At 39.9% G+C, this 23734-nt stretch overlaps 1 protein-coding gene across 1 annotated transcript in view; it reads left to right on the top strand.

Annotated features, from left to right (window-relative positions):
* Positions 1 to 23734, top strand: part of CTTNBP2 (cortactin binding protein 2) — a 187737-nt gene that overhangs the window by 79258 nt on the left and 84745 nt on the right. Inside the window, 2 exon segments of the mRNA XM_073328165.2 lie at positions 6445 to 6648; positions 11761 to 11860. Of these exon segments, the coding sequence (XP_073184266.2) occupies positions 6445 to 6648; positions 11761 to 11860 (304 nt within the window).

Below are 23734 nucleotides of genomic sequence, written 5' to 3'. Positions count from 1 at the left end.
TAGTCTCTCTGATGGTATGTACTCCTCCAATGCCACTGAGTTTTGTGAACCTTCTAGAAAACAGTGCCTATCTGGAGCCATTTGATCCCCTTCTCCTGGCACCAAACAATTTTATGACCGCTTATAAAAGAGCAGTGCAATCCTAACCACCTTTCTTCACACCTGGAGAAATTCACATTTAAGCAGTATGTTTGGTGTCCTGCTGTATTTCTGGAGTGTGTGATGCATGCACCTGCTGTTGAATTTCTCTGAGAAAGAGGCTCACTCCCTACCTCGCTAACCAATGCTTAGCATGGAGGACCTTTACATCTTAGCAGCTCCAGATTTTCCTCATGATGAAGGCCTTATGAATCAGGGCCGTGATCCACCTTTGAATCAACTGCTGAATCAGTCATCATCTTTGTTTCCAAATATTCCCTTGTTGGAAAAGGTCAGCACAAGAATAGCAAGTATTAGCCCCTTTGTAGGGCATGACTGCACAGGGAGAGAGGACCTCTTCAAAAATGAAGTCAGTCAATGCTGGGACCCTGTAAATTGGGGGTAGTCAATAGGCAAACCGCAGGCCAAATCTGGACTACCAGACGCTTTTGAAAGGACCCTGAAATCTTTTTATTTACTACTTATTATTGTCATCATTATTATTTTTTATTATTTTTTCTGGAGTCTGGACCTTGACTATACCTTGACCAAGAAATTTGGACCTTGACAAAAAAAATGGACTCTCCCTACTGTAGGCACAGGAACTTTCATTAGCACTGATGAGCACTTAGATGGTTCAGAGGTTTTGGTGCTGTCAGTCTCGGTCCTGGAAGACTCCTCCAGCCCTTTCTATACTTCAGTCCCTGAGGATGTCTCCTCCTTTGTGAGATGATGTGAATCCCTAACGCTGCTAGTATGCTTCTCTCCCAGGAACATCTACTCTTTACCAATGGGATCCGGTAGCAATGCCCCTCTCTAATCCAGGGCGTTAGACTAAATATCCTGTCTCAGACAACAGTTCTAAGGACTGCCTAGGTTAGTCCTTGTGCCATCTGGTATGGGCTTCAGGGTTCACCCAGACATTCAAGACCTCCCATTCTGCATCCAATTGTATGAGGCATTTCTATAGTTTCTTGGAATAACACCTGTCAATTTTCCTTCCCTAGTCATCCCTTTAACTCTTGGGTTATGAGAGCATACTCGGAGGGAGCACCTTCTCTTCCCCATCTACACTTTGGTGGTCAAGAGACCACAAAATATCAGGTCATAAATTCACCACTCCTCACTCTTCCGTAACTGCTAAGAGTGAGCGAGCTGCAGGATTTAACGGTGGGCATTTGCTTCACTATATTTCATGGAGACAAAGCTGTCCTGCATGCTAATCCCATGTTGTTACCAATAGCTGTGTCTGAATGCCACTCAAATCAGATGATAAATCAGGATTTTGCAGACCTCATTTGAATCCAGGGGAAGTTAGACTTCATACTGTAGAAACTTGAGTTTTTATTTGATAAGACAAAATCATTAAGGGAATTAACTACAATCTATGTAGTTTTTACAGTGACAGTAGGACAGAAGCCATCTTTGTATAAATTCTATCAGCTCTACATATGGAGAGCTGTTTTACATGTTAACTGGTTCTCAAAGCCGGTCCGCCGCTTGTTCAGGGAAAGCCCCGGACAGGTTTATTTACCTGCTGCGTCTGCAGGTTTGGCCAGTCGCCGCTCCCACTGGCTGCGGTTCGCCGCCCCAGGCCAGTGGGGGCTGCGGGAAGCAGCAAGGGCCAAGGGACGTGCTGGCCGCCCTTCCCACAGCCCCCATTGGCCTGGAGCGGTGAACCGTGGCCAGTGGGAGCCACGATCGGCCAAACCTGCGGATGTGGCAGGTAAACAAACCAGTCTGGCCCGCCAGGGGCTTTCCCTGAACAGCGGCGGACCGGCTTTGAGAATCACTGAACTAGGTGATGGTACATCAAGCTGTCCGGATCACTCTATTGTGACTAAGGCAGTTTTGATGCCATACCTTCATAATGCATAGAAATCTGTCAGTCTGCCTGCTACATGGTATTCTTAACCTGTGTTTTGAGAGCACTTTTCAGTCAATGTGGCATCTAGATATGATCCTTGCTTTGTTGTATTGCTTGTCAAACTCCTATATGTGGGAATATACAGAGGTAATTCTCAAAGAAAGAAAGGTTATTCATCACAAACCGTTTGTGTCCTTTTCCTCTTGTAATTCAAATTTTATAGTTTAGGACTTTGAGGTTTAGTGGAGGGAGCTGAAGGAGTTTGGACCACTTGCTCTGAAAGTTTGGTGCGGTCAGAGGGCTCTTGTGTGACTGTAACTGGGACTGCTTTCTACAAGATTTCTAAAGCTCAGTGGTAATGGGAACATATCCCATAAATTGGAATGTGCAGAAGTAGGTAAATACTAATAACTGTAATTTATAGACCTAGAAACTGAGTCAGAAAGAAGAAAAGTGACTTGCCTGAGATCCCCCAGCAAAACATTGCAGTGACAGAATTTGTCGAAGCCCCTTGCTTTAGACTTTTAACCATACTTCCCCTTGTGTGTGTTTTGTTCCTTAAATGTGGGGCTTGATGAGGAATTTAATCTGCCTTCATATATTTTTGGGATATGCTAAGAGAACTAAGCTTTTATGTGCAGGATGATGTACAAACATGAAAGATCTGGTCCCTGCTTTGAAGTAGCTTATGCTTAGTAAAGGCAAAACAGACAGATAGTAGTTAGTTTGGTATATGGGGATAGATTTAAATAACACCTTTTAATTTACAATATATGGTTAGTAACCACCTGACAGTCTCTTTGTAAACCCCTCCCCCTGATTTACCATCTTTGTTTATTTTGCCTTTTTAGAGGTTGAACTCTTGGAGGCAAAGATTGTTTTCTAGAGTTTGTACAGCACCTATCGTGTTATAGGCACTACTGGAAACAAACAATAGTATTTAGGTTTCCAAACTCTCTCAATGGCCACAGATTCAGTTATTAAAAATAACATTAAACTTAATTTAAACCTTATTTGTTTAATTTTTGCACAGAATGTTTAATATTTTAATTTGTATCAACAAGATTTAACTGTCATTTAAAAATTAGAGTGCTGAAATGTTGTTTGTATTTTATTGTATAGTAAATCCTGGTGAAAATCAGTCAGAATTTATTAGTATTCAAAAACATAGTAAGCCGGATTGGTTAATATATTTCAAAGATTTTTAGAGTCAGATTGAAATCTGATGTTTCTTGGCAGGTCAGTAAATCCATGACTTAATTTCCTTTTAATGTGAAGTCAGGAGGAGTGTAAGAAAGCCTAATCATTGAATTTTTTCTTTCATTAATGGCAAATCGGTTCACCTGCTTAGGTCAGTTTCTTTACAGTGCAGCATTTGCTTTAAGAACACTGGAATAGTATCACTTTCTGTGGTGGAGTATTTTGGTTCTAAAGAAGAACGAACACTGATATAGAATAAAAGGAGATTACAAGTTGCATCAGTAATATGTCCTTTTATATCAACATGACAATACCTACAGCTTTAAATACAGCCGAGAAAAGAAACCGAACTTTTGTCATATATGTTGAACAAGGTGTATGTGAAAAAGTGAAAATGTAGTGTTTCCAGTTTGTTTTGATTCCTAAATATCCATGGATTTGACTTCCTAGAGAAATAAGTGTTTAAAACTGAAATGATTATAGTGAATTGGATTTCCATACCCCTGGAATTTCTTCTTTCTTTTTCTTCTTAGTTTTGAATTTCTCTTCAATTTGAGTATGTATTTATTCAGTTCATTCCAATATTGATTGATTTTTCCTTTGTATGTGATTGGCTTAGAAGGTAAATAGGATATGAGGAGAGATTGATCTCGGCTTTGAAATTAACCATCTCCACATTCTGAAGCTGATGCCAGAAGCTGGTTTTCTATCCCTCTGCCCTTCATCATTGTATGTCCTGCAAGCTGTCACAGATGCTTCACTTTTGCATATGAAACCATATACCTTACTGATATTTCCTAACCCTATTATACAGTATCCTGGATGAATACAAATCTGTTATTCTGCTTTGCAGAAGTTGATAACAGAAGTTAAAATTTGCGTTTATGTGATTACTTGGTTTGTGCAGTAGAAGCTTTTCATCCATTTTTAATCCAGCACAATGAGTTTCATAACTGGAATGCAACAGTATATTTGCCCTTTCAAGAAGCTGAAAATGAGAATTGAGGTATCAGATGTCCGTTTACAGTAATGCACAATAAGCATTCTTTCTCTGATATTCTTATTAATGATGCTGAAAAATCTTGTGCTACTTTTCAACAAAAGCAGAAATCTCAGAAATGTTGTTAATGTTTCAAAATGGCTTGGCATAGTGAACTTTATGTGTTCAGTAAAGTGTTAAGCCCCCTACTCACCCTACCTCCCAGTGTCCAAAAATCATTCCAGCACAAACAAGACTAATTCCTAAAATGGAAAAGCAAGTTCAGACAAAGAGGATTAACATCTAAGGAGATGCTGATACACTAGATATATCCACAGGAAGCAGTATCAAAAACACAAGTGAAATACAATAAAGTCAGATAATACCATTTGTTAGTTCAAACAAAATTTCTACCTACAGTAACGGTTTAAACACAGGTTTACAAGATGATACAAGGCAGAAACAATGGAAAGAAAAACAGCTTTCATAATTGTATTTTATTTTTCTTTCCATTATTCCTCAGTCACTTTTGTACCTTGTAAGAATAAATGTTCACAAACTTCTGAACTGCTACTTTATATGTACAGTATTTCTGACTTCTCAAAAGGTGTAGTTTGGTTTATATTTTTGTTAGTAAAGAAAAAATAGTTCTTGAGGATTTTTCTGTAATCTAAAAAGCACAAGGTATAGAATTTATGAGAAGTAATTTAAATTGTATTAATCCTATTTTATAAACCTCTAGATTCTCTTTCGTAGCCTGTTTTTAAAAATAAGAGTAAAACTATTGATTATATCTTCATACAACTTCAAAGTTGGCCTTCAATTTGAAGTAGTATACCATGTAACTTCAAATGATTGATATGGCTGCTGATATATATGGTAGTGGTTTTTTATAGTCGCCTATAAAATTTATAAAAAATTATAAAATGAGTAATAAGTTAATTTATCTTTCTGAAAGTACTGCAAATAAATGTTATGCTGCCTCTCTGTACTACAGTAGTAAAATTTATTTTATTATGAAATTATCAAGCTAAAAGTACCTTATTTTGAAAACAATTCTAAAAGAACCCCAATTAATTATTTTTGTTAGTTTGAGCTGGGAATCTGACTATGTACTTCGTTATGTTATCAGATTTCAGGATCATATAGGAGGGTGTTTGTGCACATACAAGCGCTGCAAATAGAGTAATCCATTAAAAAATGAAAAATGATGTGAATTCTCATTTTCAAAGTGTAAAGTGTGTGTACACACACACACAAATATATTAACATTTATATTTTTCAATCCTTTTTCCTATTTTCTTTTGCAGTCTTTTAATCAAGGAAGAGTACACAAAGTCTTCCATACTATATGCAGCAGACTGCATGCATTTAACAAACTCTCTTCTAAAGCTGCGAAGTAATAATATGTGGAATGTCTAACAAGATAACTCCTAAGATTTCTAAAGCTCTGTTTTGTAGATTGCCGTTTTCATTGGATGACTTGAAAACTTTTATCAGTAATTTTGATGTAACTAGCTACTTATTCTACATTGGCTCTTCTCTCAAAATAAAATAGAAATCACACTACTGCTGAGTAAAATGAACATATATATTAAGGCAAAGTTCAACAACAAATATGTTTATTACAGGGCTTCTGCAAATCTTTATGTTGAACTGTCCCCTTGTTAATTCTTTATTTTTAAAGTATAACTGAAGCACTTTGAACCAATTTTTCTATCTTATTTGGCTATGATACTCTTTCAGGTTTAAATATTATTATATATTAGGTTAAGATTTTGAAGAAAAATCAAGTTTGCAGATGAAAGTAAAAAGCACCTACTTATATGAAAATATATCTGTTTTTTTTTATTTTTATGATTTTGAATGATTTTAAATTTAGCTACAATTAAACTAAAACCAGAATTGTATAAGATCTTTATTAGTTTTTGAACTTAAGGTAGTAATGTCAGAAATTTTGGACTGTGGAAATTATTTGTGATGTTCCCAAAGTGTTTATTTGTGTTAACCCATGATGATAGAATCCTATTAATTTGAGTTAACAATGAACATAACTTCTTACCACTGTGTGTAATTTTAATTATCTTTTGATGTAGGGAAAAAAATAGCATTACAAGACTCATGCTAAACCATAACAGACCCTATAGTGTTGATGAACCTGTTTAGGTTTTCTTTTATATATTTGAATAGCTCAGAAATAATGCACAGCCGTAATTTATTCATGTGTCTTCCCTCTAACATCTATCGCTTTAACTCGCAGGCTGGTCTCCCTCCCTAACCCCTTTGTTAACGAGTGGTGGTCCTGTCCCCCTGGGTGGCAGGCCCACCCTTCTTCACCAAACTGCTGCCCAGGGAAATGTCACTTTATTGTCAATGCTGCTTAATGAAGAAGGATTGGACATTAATTATTTCTGTGAAGATGGTTATTCTGCCTTGTATTCTGCTGCTATGAATGGACATACAGGTAAGGGGTTCACAGTTTTGGTAAACCATATACATAAAGTAATGGAAGCATTAACAATTTGAAAATAAAGCCCACTTTGTGCCTGATCCAAAACCGGTTTGAAGTCAAAGAAAAGACTTCTGTTGACTTCCATGAGATTCTGATCAGATGTTTTAGCAGTAAGAATGTCCGTAGATGATAAATTTGAGCAAAATATCAGTTGGCATACACTTACATTTGAAGTCTGTTGTCAGTGATTTTCTGTGGAAGAGATCATGGATTCCATTATTAGTATGAAATTAGAGATGAGAGATTTAAAAAAAAAAAGAGGAGTACTTGTGGCACCTTAGAGACTAACAAATTTATTTGAGCATAAGCTTTCGTGAGCTACAGCTCACGTCATCGGATGCAAAAAGTGATTTTATCTAAGCAAGTTAAAACAAAGTAGTGTCGTTCATTCAAATAAATTTGAACATGCATTATGCATAGGTAGTACTTATGCTTGAAATGTATGTTGGTAGCAAAGTAAAATGCTCCATCTAAAATTACTTTCATTTGAAACAAAGTAGCCCTAATTTCCTTTACATAACAGATAACTGATGTGAGCGTTTGTAAATTCATGATGTATTTGTTAACTTCTGTTTCTATTAAATTAAAGAAAAAGAGTTCTAGAAAAGTTCAAGTGCCTGAAGCCTTTCAGCGGTATGCTGTCTTGCACCATTTTCTAATCTGATCCAACCAAGTGTCAAGTATATTAGAAATGAACAAAATATTTCATTGATACAAACCAGGAACAATATTTTTAAAAATAGCTGATACAAGTGTACCACGCTTGCCTTTTTACGAGCACTTTCTCTCTAAAAATTGGAAGATACAAACTAAATCTGAATCAGTATTGATATAAAATTCTGCTTGGTATAGACACTGCAAACCCTATATTTTTCCTCTTTGAGACATCACAGTTGAAATCCTGTTTCCACTGGAGTCAATGGAAGTTTTGCAATTGACTTCAGTAAAGCTAGGATTTTACCCCAGGAGAGGTGATGGAGTACAGGGGGTTTGATTTATAGTCACTGTTTTTAATATTGTGGGTTTAGATCTATTAAGTTTAGGTTGGATATTAGGAAAAACTTTTTCACTAGGAGGGTGGTGAAACACTGGAATGCGTTACCTAGGGAGGTGGTGGAATCTCCTTCCTTAGATATTTTTAAGGTCAGGCTTGACAAAGCCCTGGCTGGGATGATTTAGTTGAGGATTGGTCCTGCTTTGAGCAGGGGATTGGGCTAGATGACCTCCTGAGGTCCCTTCCAACCCTGAAATTCTAACTGGAGATTGTGTAGGGAGTTTCTGATTATGTGACTGGTCTTAAATTGTTATAGAAAGGCTGTTCTAATTTTGTTACATTCACAGGCCATGTTTTCAAACTAAAAGCATAAAATTAGCTCCTAAATCCAGAATTAGGCACCTAAACAAATGGCCTGATTTTCAGAAGTGCTGACTACCCAGCAGCTCCTATTGATCTCAGTGAGAGTTTATGGGAACTCGTTTTACCCTTGAAATACCCAATAAGAAAGTTTTATAGAATTAATGGAGACAGCATTCTTTAAATATTTAATTACAGTAATATAAGTCTTATAATTGTAGCTGAATATATTCTGTAATTTTTAGGTATTAGATTGTTGCTTTTTAAAATAAGTAATATGATGCAGTAGTTTTGATTCTACGTCTATATTTAGAACCAATAGTATCTGAAAAATATTTAATAATTGTATGAGTTAGGTTTTCACCCTTTCCTTAGCTACCAACTGGCTTGTATAAAATAGGGCTCTCATTTGTTTCTGGTGTGATCTTAAAGTACAGTTTTCAGAGTAGCAGCCGTGTTAGTCTGTATCCGCAAAAAGAACAGGAGTACTTGTGGCACCTTGGAGACTAACAAATTTATTTGAGCATAAGCTTTCGTGGGCTACAGCCCACTTCATCGGATGCATAGAATGGACTATATAGTAAGAAGATATATATATCTATATATATATACACACACACACATACAGAGAAGTGGAAGTTGCCATACAAACTGTAAGAGGCTAATTAATTAAGATGAGCTATTATCAGCAGGAGAAAAAAACTTTTGTAGTGATAATCAAGATGGCCCATTTAGACAGTTGACAAGAAGGTGTGAGGATACTTAACTTAGGGAAATAGATTCAATATGCGTAATGACCCAGCCACTCCCAGTCTCTATTCAAACCCAAGTTAATGGTATCTAGTTTGCATATTAATTCAAGCTCAGCAGTTTCTCATTGGAGTCTCAAAAAGAAAAGGAGTACTTGTGGCACCTTAGAGACTAACCAATTTATTTGAGCATGAGCTTTCGTGAGCTACAGCTCACTTCACGAAAGCTCATGCTCAAACATTGTTGGAAACATTGTTGGAAAGGAGTCCAGGAGAGCTGGCTGTATTTTAAAGAATCCTTACTGAGGTTACAGGGACAAACCATCCCGATGTGTAGAAATAGTAAATATGGCAGGCGACAAGCTTGGCTTAACAGTGAAATCCTTGCTGATCTTAACCACAAAAAAGAAGCTTACAAGAAGTGGAAGATTGTACAAATGACCAGGGAAGAGTATAAAAATATTGCTCGGGCATGCAGGAGTGAAATCAGGAAGGCCAAATCACACCTGGAGTTGCAGCTAGCAAGAGGTGTTAAGGGTAACAAGAAGGGTTTCTTCAGGTATGTTAGCAACAAGAAGAAAGTAAAGGAAAGTGCGGGCCCCTTACTGAGTGAGGGAGGCAACCTAGTGACAGAGGGTGTGGAAAAAGCTAATGTACTCAATGCTTTTTTTGCCTCTGTCTTCACGAACAAGGTCAGCTCCCAAACTGGGCAGCACAGCATGGGGAGGAGGTGACCAGCCCTCTGTGGAGAAAGAAGTGGTTCAGGCCTATTTAGAAAAGCTGGACGAGCACAAGTCCATGGGGCCGGATGCGCTGCATCCGAGAGTGCTAAAGGAGTTGGCGGATGTGATTGCAGAGCCATTGGCCATCATCTTTGAAAACTCATGGTGATTGGGGGAGGTCCCGGACGACTGGAAAAAGGCTAATGTAGTGCCCATCTTTAAAAAAGGGAAGAAGGAGGATCCTGGGAACTATAGGCCAGTCAGTCTCACCTCAGTCCCTGGAAAAATCTTGGAGCAGGTCCTCAAGAAATCAATTCTGAAGCACTTAGAGGAGAGGAAAGTGATCAGGAACAGTCAGCATGGATTCACCAAGGGCAAGTCATGCCTGACTAATCTAATTGCCTTCTGTGACGAGATAACTGGCTCTGTGGATGAGGGGAAAGCAGTGGATGTGTTGTTCCTTGACTTTAGCAAAGCTTTTGACACGGTCTCCCACAGTATTCTTGCCAGCAAATTAAAGAAGTACGGGCTGGATGAATGGACTATAAGGTGGATAGAAAGTTGGCTAGATTGTCGGGCTCAACGGGTAGTGATCAATGGCTCCATGTCTAGTTGGTAGCCGGTATCAAGTGGAGTGCCGGAAGGGTCCTTGGGCTGGTTTTGTTCAATATCTTATTAAATTATCTGGAGGATGGTGTGGATTGCACCCTCAGCAAGTTTGCAGATGACACTAAACTGGGAGGAGAGGTAGATACGCTGGAGGGTAGGGATAGGATACAGAGGGCCGTAGACAAATTAGAGGATTGGACCAAAAGAAATCTGATGAGGTTCAACAAGGACAAGTGCAGAGTCCTGCACTTAGGACGGAAGAATCCCATGCACCGCTACAGACTAGGGACCGAATGGCTAGGCAGCAGTTCTGCAGAATAGGATCTAGGGGTTACAGTGGACGAGAAGCTGGATATGAGTCAACAGCGTCCCTTGTTGCCAAGAAGGCCAATGGCATTTTGGGATGTATAAGTAGGGGCATTGCCAGCAGATCAAGGGATGTGATCGTTCCCCTCTAGTCGACATTGGTGAGGCCTTATCTGGAGTATTGTGTCCAGTTTTGGGCCCTAAACTACAAGAAGGATGTGGAAAAATTGGAAAGCGTCCAGTGAAGGGCAACAAAAATGATTAGGGGACTGGAACACATGACTTATGAGGAGAGGCTGAGGGAACTGGGATTGTTTAGTCTTTGGAAGAGAAGAATGAGGGGGGATTTGATAGCTGCTTTCAACTACCTGAAAGGGGGTTCCAAAGAGGATGGATCTAGACTGTTCTCAGTGGTACCAGACGACAGAACGAGGAGTAATGGTCTCAAGTTGCAATGGGGGAGGTTTAGGTTGGATATTAGGAAAAACTTTTTCACTAGGAGGGTGGTGAAGCACTGGAATGCATTACCTAGGGAGGTGGTGGAATCTCCTTCCTTTGAACTTTTTAAGGTCAGGCTTGACAAAGCCCTGGCTGGGGTGATTTAGTTGGGGATTGGTCCTGCTTTGAGCAGGGGGTTGGACTAGATGACCTCCTGAGTTCCCCTCCAACCCTGATATTCTATGATTCTATGAATGACTGAATACAGCCTTGAAACTTTACTATGCAGAAGAAAAATGCTGCTTCCTCTTTATTACTTTAATAGTTTACGTTTAACACAGTACTGCACTGTTTGCCTTTTTAAATATTTTTTTTGTCTCTTCTGCTGCCTGATTGTGTACTTCCGGTTCCAAATGAGGTGTGTGGTTGACTGGTCAGTTCGTAACTCTGGTGTTTGTAACTCTGAGGTACTGCTGTAACTATGGAAATTTTTCTTGTAAGAAATGTACTTTGAGCAGGTTATATGCTTTCTTAAGTTTAAATGCATGTAGATGGCATTCCAATCTCTTGTGGAAGAAAAGCCAGAAAATTATATTATTAATATATACTTTAAATACCTTGAATGAATTGGCTGTGGAATGTAGTAGTAGTTTAGTAGTTTAATTTTCTACTCTTTCATTTAACATGTTATTTTGGAAAAAGTTCACTATAGAATGTGTTAAAGTTTGCAAATGTAGTTCAGTTATAAAGTCATCTGTAGTAATATGATGTAATTTTAGAGCATTGTGACACCTGTGGAAGTTTTTAAAAGATCAAGTACATGCTCTAGTTTTAACATATCTCATTTATCTTGTCGCACCACTCTTCATTTGTGTCTACTTAATAGATTGTGTGAGATTGCTGCTGACTGCAGAAGCACAAGTTGATGCTGCTGATAAAAATGGCTTTACACCCTTGTGTTCAGCAGTTGCTCAGGGACATTTCAGGTAAGTGACATAAGTTTTTTTTCATGAAACTGTAGTACTCTTTAACCATTATATTTTTAGCCACAGTTGCGCTTTTATCACGTATGGAAAACAAAATACCCAATCTCATACTAATGGTTATGGTTGAGAATGTAAACAGATTTGTATGTTTCCCATTGCAGCTTTAATTTGACCACCCACTGTGCACATGTACTATTTGTAACTGTACCATGACAATTACAGTTTCCTTGGGAACTACGACTTTGAATTTCCTGACTTTCTTATACACAAATTCTCAGCTATAATGTAGGCTTTTTCATTCATTTTCTTTGTTTGATTTTTCTAAAACAAAAAGGGGAGAGAGCCAAAAGGAAGAGACTGATTCTACACTCAGATAAATAACTGCATTTATTTTAATTTGTGACATGAAATTCAAATGCATAAAATGTATTTGAAGTTCAAAAAAATTCTCTTTACACAATGACAGTCATTTAAAATCAAATAGAGTTTAACAAATAAAAAAAGTCCTAAATAATCTGACTAAAAATTCCTTCCCTTTTCTGTTGCTTGGCTTGCACTACTATGTGCTGTCATTATTTATTTATTTTTATTGCAGTAGTGCCTAAGAGCCTTAGTCATGGAACTGCAACCCACCATACAATACAGAACAAAAAGACACTCTCTGCCCCTCCATCATAGAGTCTTTCACACCCAACGAACTTGTATTTCTAGAGCAAAAATGCCTTTGAGACCTGCCTTCCTGACGTAACTGAAAGAAGCAAAAAAGAGCTCAATGCTTTTTTACTTTCCATTGCAGGACATTTAGAAGTGGAAATTCTGCCTTTGACTGAGTGTCTCTTCTGACATAACTGTATTGTGTGTACTGCAGATCTTGCCTATTTTTAAGCACCACTTCTTCTTTAAAATGAGAGTGCAAGGAGCATTGAAGATTCTTGCTATATCTAGAAGGTTTTCAGATTCACGAACTCAGGGAGTACCAGGAAATGGATACTCAGGGTGGATGACCTGTAGGGATTCATGACATTTTCATTTATTTCTTAGTTTCTTGTTTTTTGTTTTTTTTGTTTTTTAAGGGAAACATGGAATTTATCCAGACAAGTGTGTACTGAATCTGTAACCTTGTGGTCACATTGCTGCTATCCTTGTTTCCCCAAAACTCCCCCCCACCTCACCCCCGCCCCTTTCTCCATATGCCACACCCATTTATTGTATGTTGTCATAATATAAAATCATCTGGCCAGGGACTGCCAATAGAGTTCCAGTCCTGAGAACTACTCTACAGATAATAGTGTATCTAGCCAAATCATAGAATCATAGAATATCAGGGTTGGAAGGGACCTCAGGAGGTCATCTAGTCCAACCCCCTGCTCAAAAGCAGGACCCATCCCCAATTAAATCATCCCAGCCAAGGCTTTGTCAAGCCTGACCTTAAAAACTTCTAAGGAAGGAGATTCCACCACCTCCCTAGGCAACGCATTCCAGTGTTTCACCACCCTCCTAGTGAAAAAGTTTTTCCTAATATCCAACCTAAACCTCCCCCACTGCAACTTGAGACCATTACTCCTTGTCCTGTCCTCTTCCACCACTGAGAATAGTCTAGAACCATCCTCTCTGGAACTACCTCTCAGGTAGTTGAAAGCAGCTATCAAATCCCCCCTCATTCTTCTCCTCTTCTGCAGACTAATGTTGCACTATTTAATGTAATATTTGTAAATTGACAGTAACTAGAGTAGGAGATGCCGGCAAACTTCACCAGTTCGCATCCTATCACTAAAATACATGTAACTTAGATATTTTATTTTACATATTAAGTTATTTATTTCTTCTATTTACCCTGTCAACACTTGGGTAGTTATGGCTCTGTTATGCTTGTGGCACAGCAGAGCTTATGCTCTCTCTGTCTCTGAGGGCTATTTATAAAGCTTGACATCCCTAAATATTTGTTGCTTTGCTTGTCCATCTTTTTGATGTCTTGAGCATGGACTGCTTTATCATGACATTGTGAAAGAGAGTGTAATAATAACAAAGCTGGAAATATACAAACAGTGCTGAGAGATGGAGTAACTTCAGTAATGCTTTAGGCTGCTTGATCTGTTGATCATTTTAAACTTCCTGCTTTGAAGAATTCTGCCATGGGCAATGCAATAGTGTGTTCTGTCCTTCCTTTCTCTCAGCATCATATGGTCAGGAATCTGAATTGAATGACAGTGATGGACTATGAGTATTGGCTAGTGCCAAGAATAGCATAGACAAGTTTGATGCAAGTTTCCCAGTATGTATGTCAATTAACCTATTTCCTGAATTATGACAACCTTCCTGTACCAGCCATAGACGTAGTCTCTTGAGCAAAAATTGACAGTTCTTCTGAATTGTTTGGTGGTTTTGTGGTTTGAAAAAATGTCCACTAACAGCTGAGACCACTAAACTCATTTTACTAGTGGCCCAAACCAGATTTTGACCCTGGATTTCCAGAGGTGAAAGGTTAGTTCATAAACTCTTGCACGACCTAGTCTCCCAGAGACTAGTCTAACATAACATGAGGGGAGCAGGAGCTGTGATTGGGAGACCCAGAAGATGACAGGCCACTCTGAAGTATTGTAAGGCAGCAAGATGTATTGAGTTTAAGAAGACCTGTTAGCTCAGTAATATCACGTGAATTAATATTTAGGCTTTTTTTTTTAAATTGTAGACTCACAATATCATGGTTTCACTAGAATCATTATGCATATTGTTTCTATAATATTTGAAATGTCAACCTATACTGTAAACCTTCTACAGATAAAAACAAGAAAATAAATATTCATAAATTATACTTGTGTTTAAGGCCATAAGGTGATTATGATCACCTCCATCATAACACAGACCACAGAAGTTCAACTAGTACAGTAACTCCTCGCTTAACATTGTAGTTATGTTCCTGAAAAATGCTACTTCAAGTGAAACGATGTCAAGCGAATCCAATTTCCCCATAAGTATTAATGTAAACGAGGGGGCAGGGGGGGGTTAGGTTCCAGGGAAATTTTTTTTTGCCAGACAAAAGACTATATTTTTATATATATATTCTATTCTATATTATAAATGTGTATATATATATATATATATATACACACACACACACATATATACACACACATACACAGCAATGATGTTTGTGAAGCTTAGTTGAGGTGAAGTCAGAGGGTGGAAGAGGGTGGGATATTTCCCAGGGAATGCCTTACTGCTAAATGATGAACTAGCACTCGGCTGAGCCCTCAAGGGTTAATATGCTATTGTTAATGTAACCTCACACTCTACAAGGCAGCACAAATGGATGGAGCGGAGACAGCATGGCAGAGAGAGACAGAGACACACGCTGTGTGAGAGAGAGAGAGAGACAAGCATTGCCCCTTTAAGTATGCTGACGCCACGCTAAGTACATTGCCTTTTTAAGTAGATCAGCAAGATAAGACAGCAGCTGCTGCTCCCTCAGTCCTGAGCCCTGTCATGTCCCCCCCTGCTCTGTGCGGTGGGGAGGGGGACACTCTGACATTAGCACCCCTCTTCCCCCCTCCCCTTACATAGCAAGCAGGAGACTCCAGGGAGCAGCTCCAAAGCAGAGGGCAGGAGCTGCACATAACAGTGGGGGGAGGGACAGCTGAACTGCCCGGCAGTTGATAGCCAGCTAGGCGGCTGCCACACAGGGAACTTAGGGGAGCGGGGAGCTGACAGTGGGGCTGCCGGTCCGCCCTCATTCCCCACCAGCTAGCTCCAGTGGGCTGCTCTTTCTGCAAGCAGTGGACAAAGCAGGAGGCTGCCAAACAACATTATAAGGGAGCATTGCGCAACTTTAAACGGGCATGTTCTCTAATTGATCAGGAACATAACAACGAAACAACATTAACCGGGATGACTTTAAGTGAGGAGTTACTGTAATTCCTGCATCAGACTCATGACTTCTAATTGTGCTAGAGCATATCTGTTTAGGACATCAAGTCTTGATTTAAATCCATCAAGTGATATAAAATGCAGCAGATGCCTGTATGAGTTGTTCAAATGGTTAATTACCTACACTGTTAAAATAATTTGCCTTATTTCTAGTCTGAATTTGTCTAGCTTCAGCTTCCAGCATTTAGATCTCATTATGCCTTTTCCTGCTAGATTAAAGACCCCTCTATTATCAGAAATATTCTCCCCACGTAGCTACTTATAGGTCATGATTAAGTCAGCTCAGGGGTAAGCAACCTATGGCACGTGCGCCAAAGGCGGCACGCGAGCTGATTTTCAGTGGCACTCACACTGCCCAGGTCCTGGCCACCAGTGTGGGGGGGCTCTGCATTTTAATTTAATTTTAAATGAAGCTTCTTAAACATTTTAAAAACCTTATTTACTTTACATACAACAATAGTTTAGTTATGTTTTATAGACTTATAGAAAGAGACCTTCTAAAAACGTTAAAATGTATTACTGGCCCGCGAAACGTTAAATTAGAGTGAATAAATAAAGACTCGGCACACCGCTTCTGGAAGGTTGCCGACACCTGAGTCAGTTATTAATCATTTCTAGGGTAAACTGGATGCTCACCTCACTAGCTGGGCTACAGTTTTGATGGGGCTTTGAGCAGTAGAGACACCTTTTAGTGTCTGGAGGTGGTGGATGGAAGTGGGTGGGTGTCTCAGCGGAAGCAGTAGCTCAGTCTCCTTTTCTTTCACTCCCCCATCCCCTTTTGTTTTCAGCATTTGGGGGCTGTTTTTTTCCTGCTTTTTCCTTCTTTCTACTGAGAAGTAATTCTTCTGCTCTACTCCACGCTGATTAGGCCTCAACTGAAGAATTGTGTCCGGTTCTGGGCGCCACATTTCAAGAAAGATGTGGACAAACTGGAGAAAGTCCAGAGCAGAGCAACAAAAATAATTAAAGGTCTAGAAAACATGACTTATGAGGAAGATTGAAAAAACTGGATTTGTTTAGGCTGGAAAAGAGAAGACTGAGGAGACATGATAACAGTTTTCAATTACATAAAAGGCTGTTACAAGGAGGAGGAAGAAAAATTGTCCTCCTTAACCTCTGAGGATAGGAGAAGACTCAATGGGCTTAAATTGCAGAAAGGGTGCTTTAGGTTGGATATTAGGAAAAACTTCCTAATGTGGCTAAGCACTGGAATAAATAGCCCAGGGAGGTTGTGGAATCTCTAGATAATGCTTAGTCCTGCCATGAGTGCAAAAGACTGGACTGGATGACCTCTCAAGGTCCCTTCCAGTCTTATGATTCTATGATTCCTCATGCTCAGGGTATTTGGATCTGGGCTCTGGTATCTTTCCCACCCATTGCTGGGGCCAGGTGATTGGCTCCTGTCTGAGGGTGGAGTGTGAAGAGGATTGATACAGTTTGTTGTCTGGGTGGGGTAGCCATTCTGGATTTCCTATTTTAGGCTCACCCTTCCCACCCTTAATTTAGTTGCTGGATCTCTGGTGATTCTGTGGGCTAAGCTGATCACCAGTTTTGGGGTCTGCAAGTGTTTTTATAACATGGCAAAATTTGCAGACTACAATGCCTTGACAGCATTTTGCTGGACATCTGCTGGGAGATCTTGGGAAAGTCATTTCACCTCTCTGTGCCTCAGTTGCCAATTCTGTAAAATGGAGATAGTGTTACTGACCTCCTTTGTAAAGTGCTTTGAGACCTACTGATGAAAAATGCTGTATATGACCTAGGTATTATTTAATCTCTCACTATAAGGCAGGATAAGAACATAAGAATAGCCATACTGGGTCAGAACCGTGGTCCATCTAGGCTAGTATCCTGTTTTCTGACAGCGGCCAATGTCAGATGCTTCAAATGGAATGAAAAGAACAGGGCAGTTATCAAGTGATCCATCCCCTGTCATCCATCCCCAGCATTTGGCAGTCAGAGGGTTAGGGACACCCAGAGCATGGGATTGCATCTCTGACCATCTTGGCTAGTAGCCGTTGATGGATCTAACCTCCATGAACTTATCTAATTATTTTTTGAACTTATACTTTTGGCCTTCACAACATACCCTGGCAGTTTTATGTTTGTTTTAAACCTACTGCCTATGAATTTATTGGGTGACCCCTGGTTCTTGTGTTATGTGAAGGGATAGTAACACTTATTTATTCACGTTCTCCATACCATTCATGATTTTATAGACCTCTGTTATATCCCTCCCTACTTGTCTCTTTTCCAAGCTGAAGAGTCCCAGTGTTTTAAATCTCTCCTCATATGGGAGCTGTTCCATACCCCTAATCATTTTTGTTGCCCTTCTCTATACTTTTTCCAATTCTAATATGTCATTTTTGAGATGGGGCAGCCAGAACTGCATACAGTATTCAAGGTGTGGTGTTAGGGGGCTTATTCCTTCACCCACTTACTTCCCTGGTCCTTCTCGCATGAACAGAGAGCAATAATACCCAAAGTCCAAAGATACAAACAATTCGATGTTTATTGGGGTGAATGTCCAGCAAGCATGATTCCAGTTTCCTTCCTTAGTGTCCCCCTTCCCAGCTCTGACACCACAGTCTTACCTGTGTCCCTGTTCCCATTCCTGCCCTTAGCAAAACATGATTCCAATTTCCCCACCCCCATTACCTGTTCTCATTTCCCCCCGCCACACACACACTTCCTGATTGACTGCAGACTATATAGTAAAACTGGAGTTCTGCTTATCTATACCTTAACCAATCATTTTACTGAAATTTAACTAACCAATTGTAACATATTGTAACATGATTATGTAACCAATTATATCCCACCATCTTAATTCGTTTACACCCAGCAAAATTAATTATACAGCAGACAGAAACAATCACAGAACCAGACAGAGATTATACAGACAAACAATAGGGAAATGGGGACTACAATGATAGACCAACACAGAAATGAGGATTTCACATCCCAGCTATTGGTAAGTGAGTTCTTGCCAGATAGGATGCTATCAAACTAAGTTTCCTTTTACATCTTCTAGGCTCTTCCCTTTCTCTGGAGGTGATAGGCATTATCAGGACAGGATTGTATTCCTAACAGCCCAGTAGCACCTTATTTCAGTGTGACTAGTTTGGAATGTGAGGATGTGACCATTCGCTTGTGGCTGCCTCTGATCTATATCCTAACATGTGGGTGTATCATAGATTTATATAGTGGCATTATGGTATTTACTGTCCTTATTATCTATCTCTTTCCTAATGGTTCCTGAATTCTGTTAGCTTTTTTGAATGCCGCTGCATATTGAGCTGATATTTTCAGAGAACTATCCACAATGACTCCAAGATCTTGTTCTTGAGTGGTGATAGTTAAGTTAGACCCCATCATTTTGTATGTGTAGTTGAGATTGTTTTCCAATGTGCATTACTTTGCGTTTATCAACATTGAATTTCATCTGCCATTTTGTTCCCAAGTCACCCAGTTTTGTGAGATTTCTTTGTAACTCTTTACACTCAGCTTTGGACTTAACTATCTCGAGTCATTTTGTATTGTCTGCAAACTTTGCCACCTTACTGTTTACCTCTTTTTCCCAGGTCATTTATGAATATGTTGGACAGCACTGGTCCCGATACAGAACTTGTGGGACCCCACTATTTACATCTCTCTATTCTGAAAACTGACCATTTATTCCTAGTCTTTGTTTTCTATCTTTTAACCATGATCCATGAGAGGACTTTCCCTCTTATCCCATTACTGCTTACTTTTTGCTTAAGAGCCTTTGGTGATGGACCTGGTCAAAGATTTTCTGAATGTGCAAATACACTATATCCACTGTATTACGCTTGTCCACGTGTTTGTTGACCCCCTCAAAGAATTGTAATAGATTGGTGAGGCATGATTTCCCCTTACAAAAGCCGTGTTGACTCTTCCCCAGCAGATTGTGTTCATCTCTGTGTCCGATAATGCTGTTCTTTGCTATAGCTTCAACCAATTTGCTGGTACAGAAGTTGGGCTTATTGGCCTATAATTGTCAGCATTGCCTCTGGAACCTTTTTTAAAAATCTGTGTTATATTAACTGTCTGCCAGTCATCTGGTACAGAGGCTGATTAAAGTGATAGGTTACATATCAGTTAGTAATTCTGCAGTTTCATATCTGAATTCCTTCAGAACTCTTGGGTGAATACCATCTGGTTCTGGTGACTTATTACTGTGTAATTTATCAATTTGTTCTAAAACCACTTCTATTGACACCTGAAACTGGGACAGTTCCTCAGAATTGTTACCTGAAAAGAATGGCTCAGATGTGAGAATCTCTCTCACATCCTCTGCAATGAAAACCAATGCAAAAAATGTGTTTAGCTTCCCCACTACAGAAAGGATATGGACAAATTGTAGAGAGTCCAGCAGAGGACAATGAAAATGATTAGTGGGCTAGGGCACATGACTTATGAGGAGAGGCTGAGGGAACTGGGCTTATTTAGTCTGCAGAAGAGAAGAGTGTGTGTGCTGGGGGATTTGATAGCAGCCTTCAACTACCTGAAGGGGGTTCCAAAGAGGATGGAGCTCGGCTGTTCTCAGTGGCAGATGACAAGGATCGATGATCTCAAGTTGCAGTGGGGGAGGTCTAGGTTGGATATTAGGAAAAACTATTTCACTAGGAGGGTGGTGAAGCACTGGAATGGGTTACCTAGGGAGGTGGTGGACTCTCTGAGGTTTTAAGGCCCTGCTTGATAAAGCCCTGGCTGGGATGAATTAGTTGTGGTTGGTCCTGTTTTAAGCAGGGGGTTAAACTCCTGAGGTCTCTTCCAACCATAATCTTCTATGATTCTCTGCAATAGCCTTGTCTTCCTTGAGTGCTACTTTAGCATTTCAATCATCTGGTGGTCACAATGATTATTTGGCAGGGTTTCTGCTTTGGATATACTTAAAAAAAAATTGCTGTTAGTTTTTGTGTCTTTTGCTAGTTGCTCTTCAAAATCTTTTTTGACCTATCTAATTATACTTCAAGTGGTTGCAGATGTATATTCCACTCAGGTGTGTGAGCGCCTAGCACACAGAAGCTGGAGAGCTTTGCTTAGCAGTACCCGTTGTGATGGCACAAACACCCTTTGGCCCTTGTAGCTTCTCTAATGGCTATTTAAGGATGCCACCCCCTCCCCCCCTCGATCCTCCCCCTACCTCCAGCTCCTTCTCAATGCCTTCGGCTTGAGTTGGAGCATCCTGTATGGTATTTACCTCATGCTTTTTGTTGTTAACTTGGAGAGATTTCTTTCAGTATTTTGTTATGTTAGTAATTATAGTTAATAGAACCCTTAGTATTAGATTAATTAGTTTGTTTTTTGCCTGGTGTAATGCCTTCCCTGCATTTTAAGCACTGTCCCTCATGTGGAATAGCCATTCCCAGTAGCAGTCCCCATACTCATTGTTTACTGTGCCATTGAGAGGGACATATTAAGAAGTGCTCCGTATGCAAATCCTTCGGAAAGAGTATTCAAGAGACTTACACCTGAAGCAGTACCTGATGGATCAACCCATGAGACCCATGTTAGTGCTGGGATCAGATTGTCCAGCCGCTCAGAGACCTTCGGTGCCATCGCGAGACTCAAAATCTTTTCTTAGGAGAATAGACCATTCTCCTTCCTCTTCTTCCCCCAAGAAAGAGGACTCATAAAACTGACCTCATTTACTCTAAGATATGGGAGATTCTTCATCCCCTTCAAAAAGGAGTGCTGGTAGGAACTGGAATTCCTCAAATACTCAGGTTAGAGCAGGGCTCTCTACCCACTCTCCAGTTCAAAGACAAAGTCATTCAGGCAAAATACCATTGACTTTGGTATCTTCTGTGGGGCAGGCATTTAATCTGGTACCAACAACATTGGTCTCTGCACCAATCATATCAACACCACTGGTTTTTGAAGCAGCGTCAGATTTACTTTGTCTCTCTTTGCCAGACTTGCCTGTGATACAGGAGTCCTCAGCTATAGTGGTGTCTTCGGAGTTCTCTGGACCATCTGGGTTGATTGCCGGCTGTTGCAGGCACTGCTTAAAAATCAGATTGTGGAGACAAGACCAGCACCAAAGGCTATTTTGTTGGTGCCGATTCCATCTTTGGCCCTGGAGACAGTGTCTGCTTCTACAGGTTGAGTACAGGCTAGAGCTACAAATGCAGTACCGACCTCTACTTCAATACCAATGTCTAGTCCTGGTGTCTGAGTGTTAGGGCTGTCTCCGTGACACTGCTGATATTGAAGGCTCCAACTGCTGTCTTTTTTGATGTGGCCAGTGTACTGGGTTTCCAATGAGTTAAGACTTGGGATGACTCTGTGATGCTAGCAGACTGGGTGCCAGCTCATGCCAAGGCCCCTAGGCCCCAACTGAACACTGATGAATACATAACTGGAAACTAGTCAGGCTCACCTGTGTATTAGTATTTTTAAAATAGGTATTAGATTTATAAAAATGTGTTTTGTGTTTATATGTTATGAAATGCTTGTAAGATGCTGCATGTATTAATCTCACTTAACTTCTGTACCCCATGCTATATAGTTACACTGAGGGCAGGTCTTCACTACAAACTTTCAATGGTGCAGCTGCACCAAGGCAACTGCACTGCTGGTGAAGATTCTCTAAACCAACGAGAGAGAGCTTGGCTTAATAATTAATTGGCTTAATCCTGTTGGCTTAATAATTCCACCTATGTGAGAGGCAGTAGCTGTATCAGCGGGAGAAGTTCTCCCACCAACATAGTGCTATATATACCAGGACTTAGGTTGGTATAACTTCATCGCTCAGGAGTGTGGATTATTCATATCCCTGATTGACATAGTTATACTGAAGTAATTCTGTAGTGTAGACCAGGGCTAAGTTTTTGCGTTGTAAACCTCTGTAACTGTGTAGCTCACCAAACAGAAAAGAAGCTTTAATTAATGTAAAGGCTGGCTTCCTACAGAAGATGCTAGGGCCTGGACACAGGAAGGCCCATTGAAACCAAATGGGCCATTGTGAAACATCAAAGAGCAAAGACTTTGTTTGCTCCTCCCACACCCATGAAGAGGAAATGTGCACAAGGACTCGTCCCATTAGCTTGAACTCTGGGGGAAGAGAATAAAAATCTCTGATCAGAAGAAACTGGATCTCTCTATGCTGCTTGAACTCTGAGGGGCAAAGATTTCTAAGCATAAACAAGGGATTTCCAACTGTTTGGCCTGGGTCATCCCCTAAAGGACTTACAGAACTTAATATATTATAGCAGCTTCTATTATTACCTTTTGGAACCTAAGGTTATAACTCCTTTGTGGGTTTATGTTTACCTGCTTTGACCTTGTAAATAACTCTCATTTATTTTTCTTCTTTAATAAATATTTAGTTAATTTATTATAGGATTGGCTAAAAGTATTGTCTTTGATATAGGATCTAAGGTACAGTTGACCTGGAGATAGATTCAAGATAGATTGGAGTACCCAAGAGGGCTATCTGTGACTCCATATTAAGGCTGTTATAGTGCCTGAGAATTCACACTGGATACTTGGTAGCTGAAATCTAAGTATAGAACTCACAACCACTTTGGGGTTTGTGCTCTGCATCTTCACAGTCTGCCCTGAGGTTAGTACTCATGTTCCTGAGCCACTCCAGACATCTTAACAGGCTCCTCCAGATGTGGCTCCTCTGTTCTTATCAGATTATTTAGAGAGTTTCTCCTGCTAAAGTTCAGAGTCATCTTCCACTTCTTCTTCTTCATCTAGACACCGAGCTCAAAAACGCTTTAGATCTTTAGGAGACCACCATTGGTACTGGGATTGGTACCATTCTCACACCAGAGATAGGGGTTTGTGGCCCGGTTCCTACAGGCAGTCGATGTCATATCCCTTTCCTCAGTGGTATTCGTGGAACCCTTGGGAGATCCCTTGATCTTCAGGGTCTTGATCCTTGGTTCACTCCAAGGTACAGTCACCAAACTT

This window comes from Lepidochelys kempii, chromosome 1 (assembly GCF_965140285.1).
Source record: "Lepidochelys kempii isolate rLepKem1 chromosome 1, rLepKem1.hap1, whole genome shotgun sequence".
NCBI classification, from domain to species: Eukaryota; Metazoa; Chordata; order Testudines; family Cheloniidae; genus Lepidochelys; species Lepidochelys kempii.
This window is presented reverse-complemented; position numbering and strand designations above follow the sequence as displayed.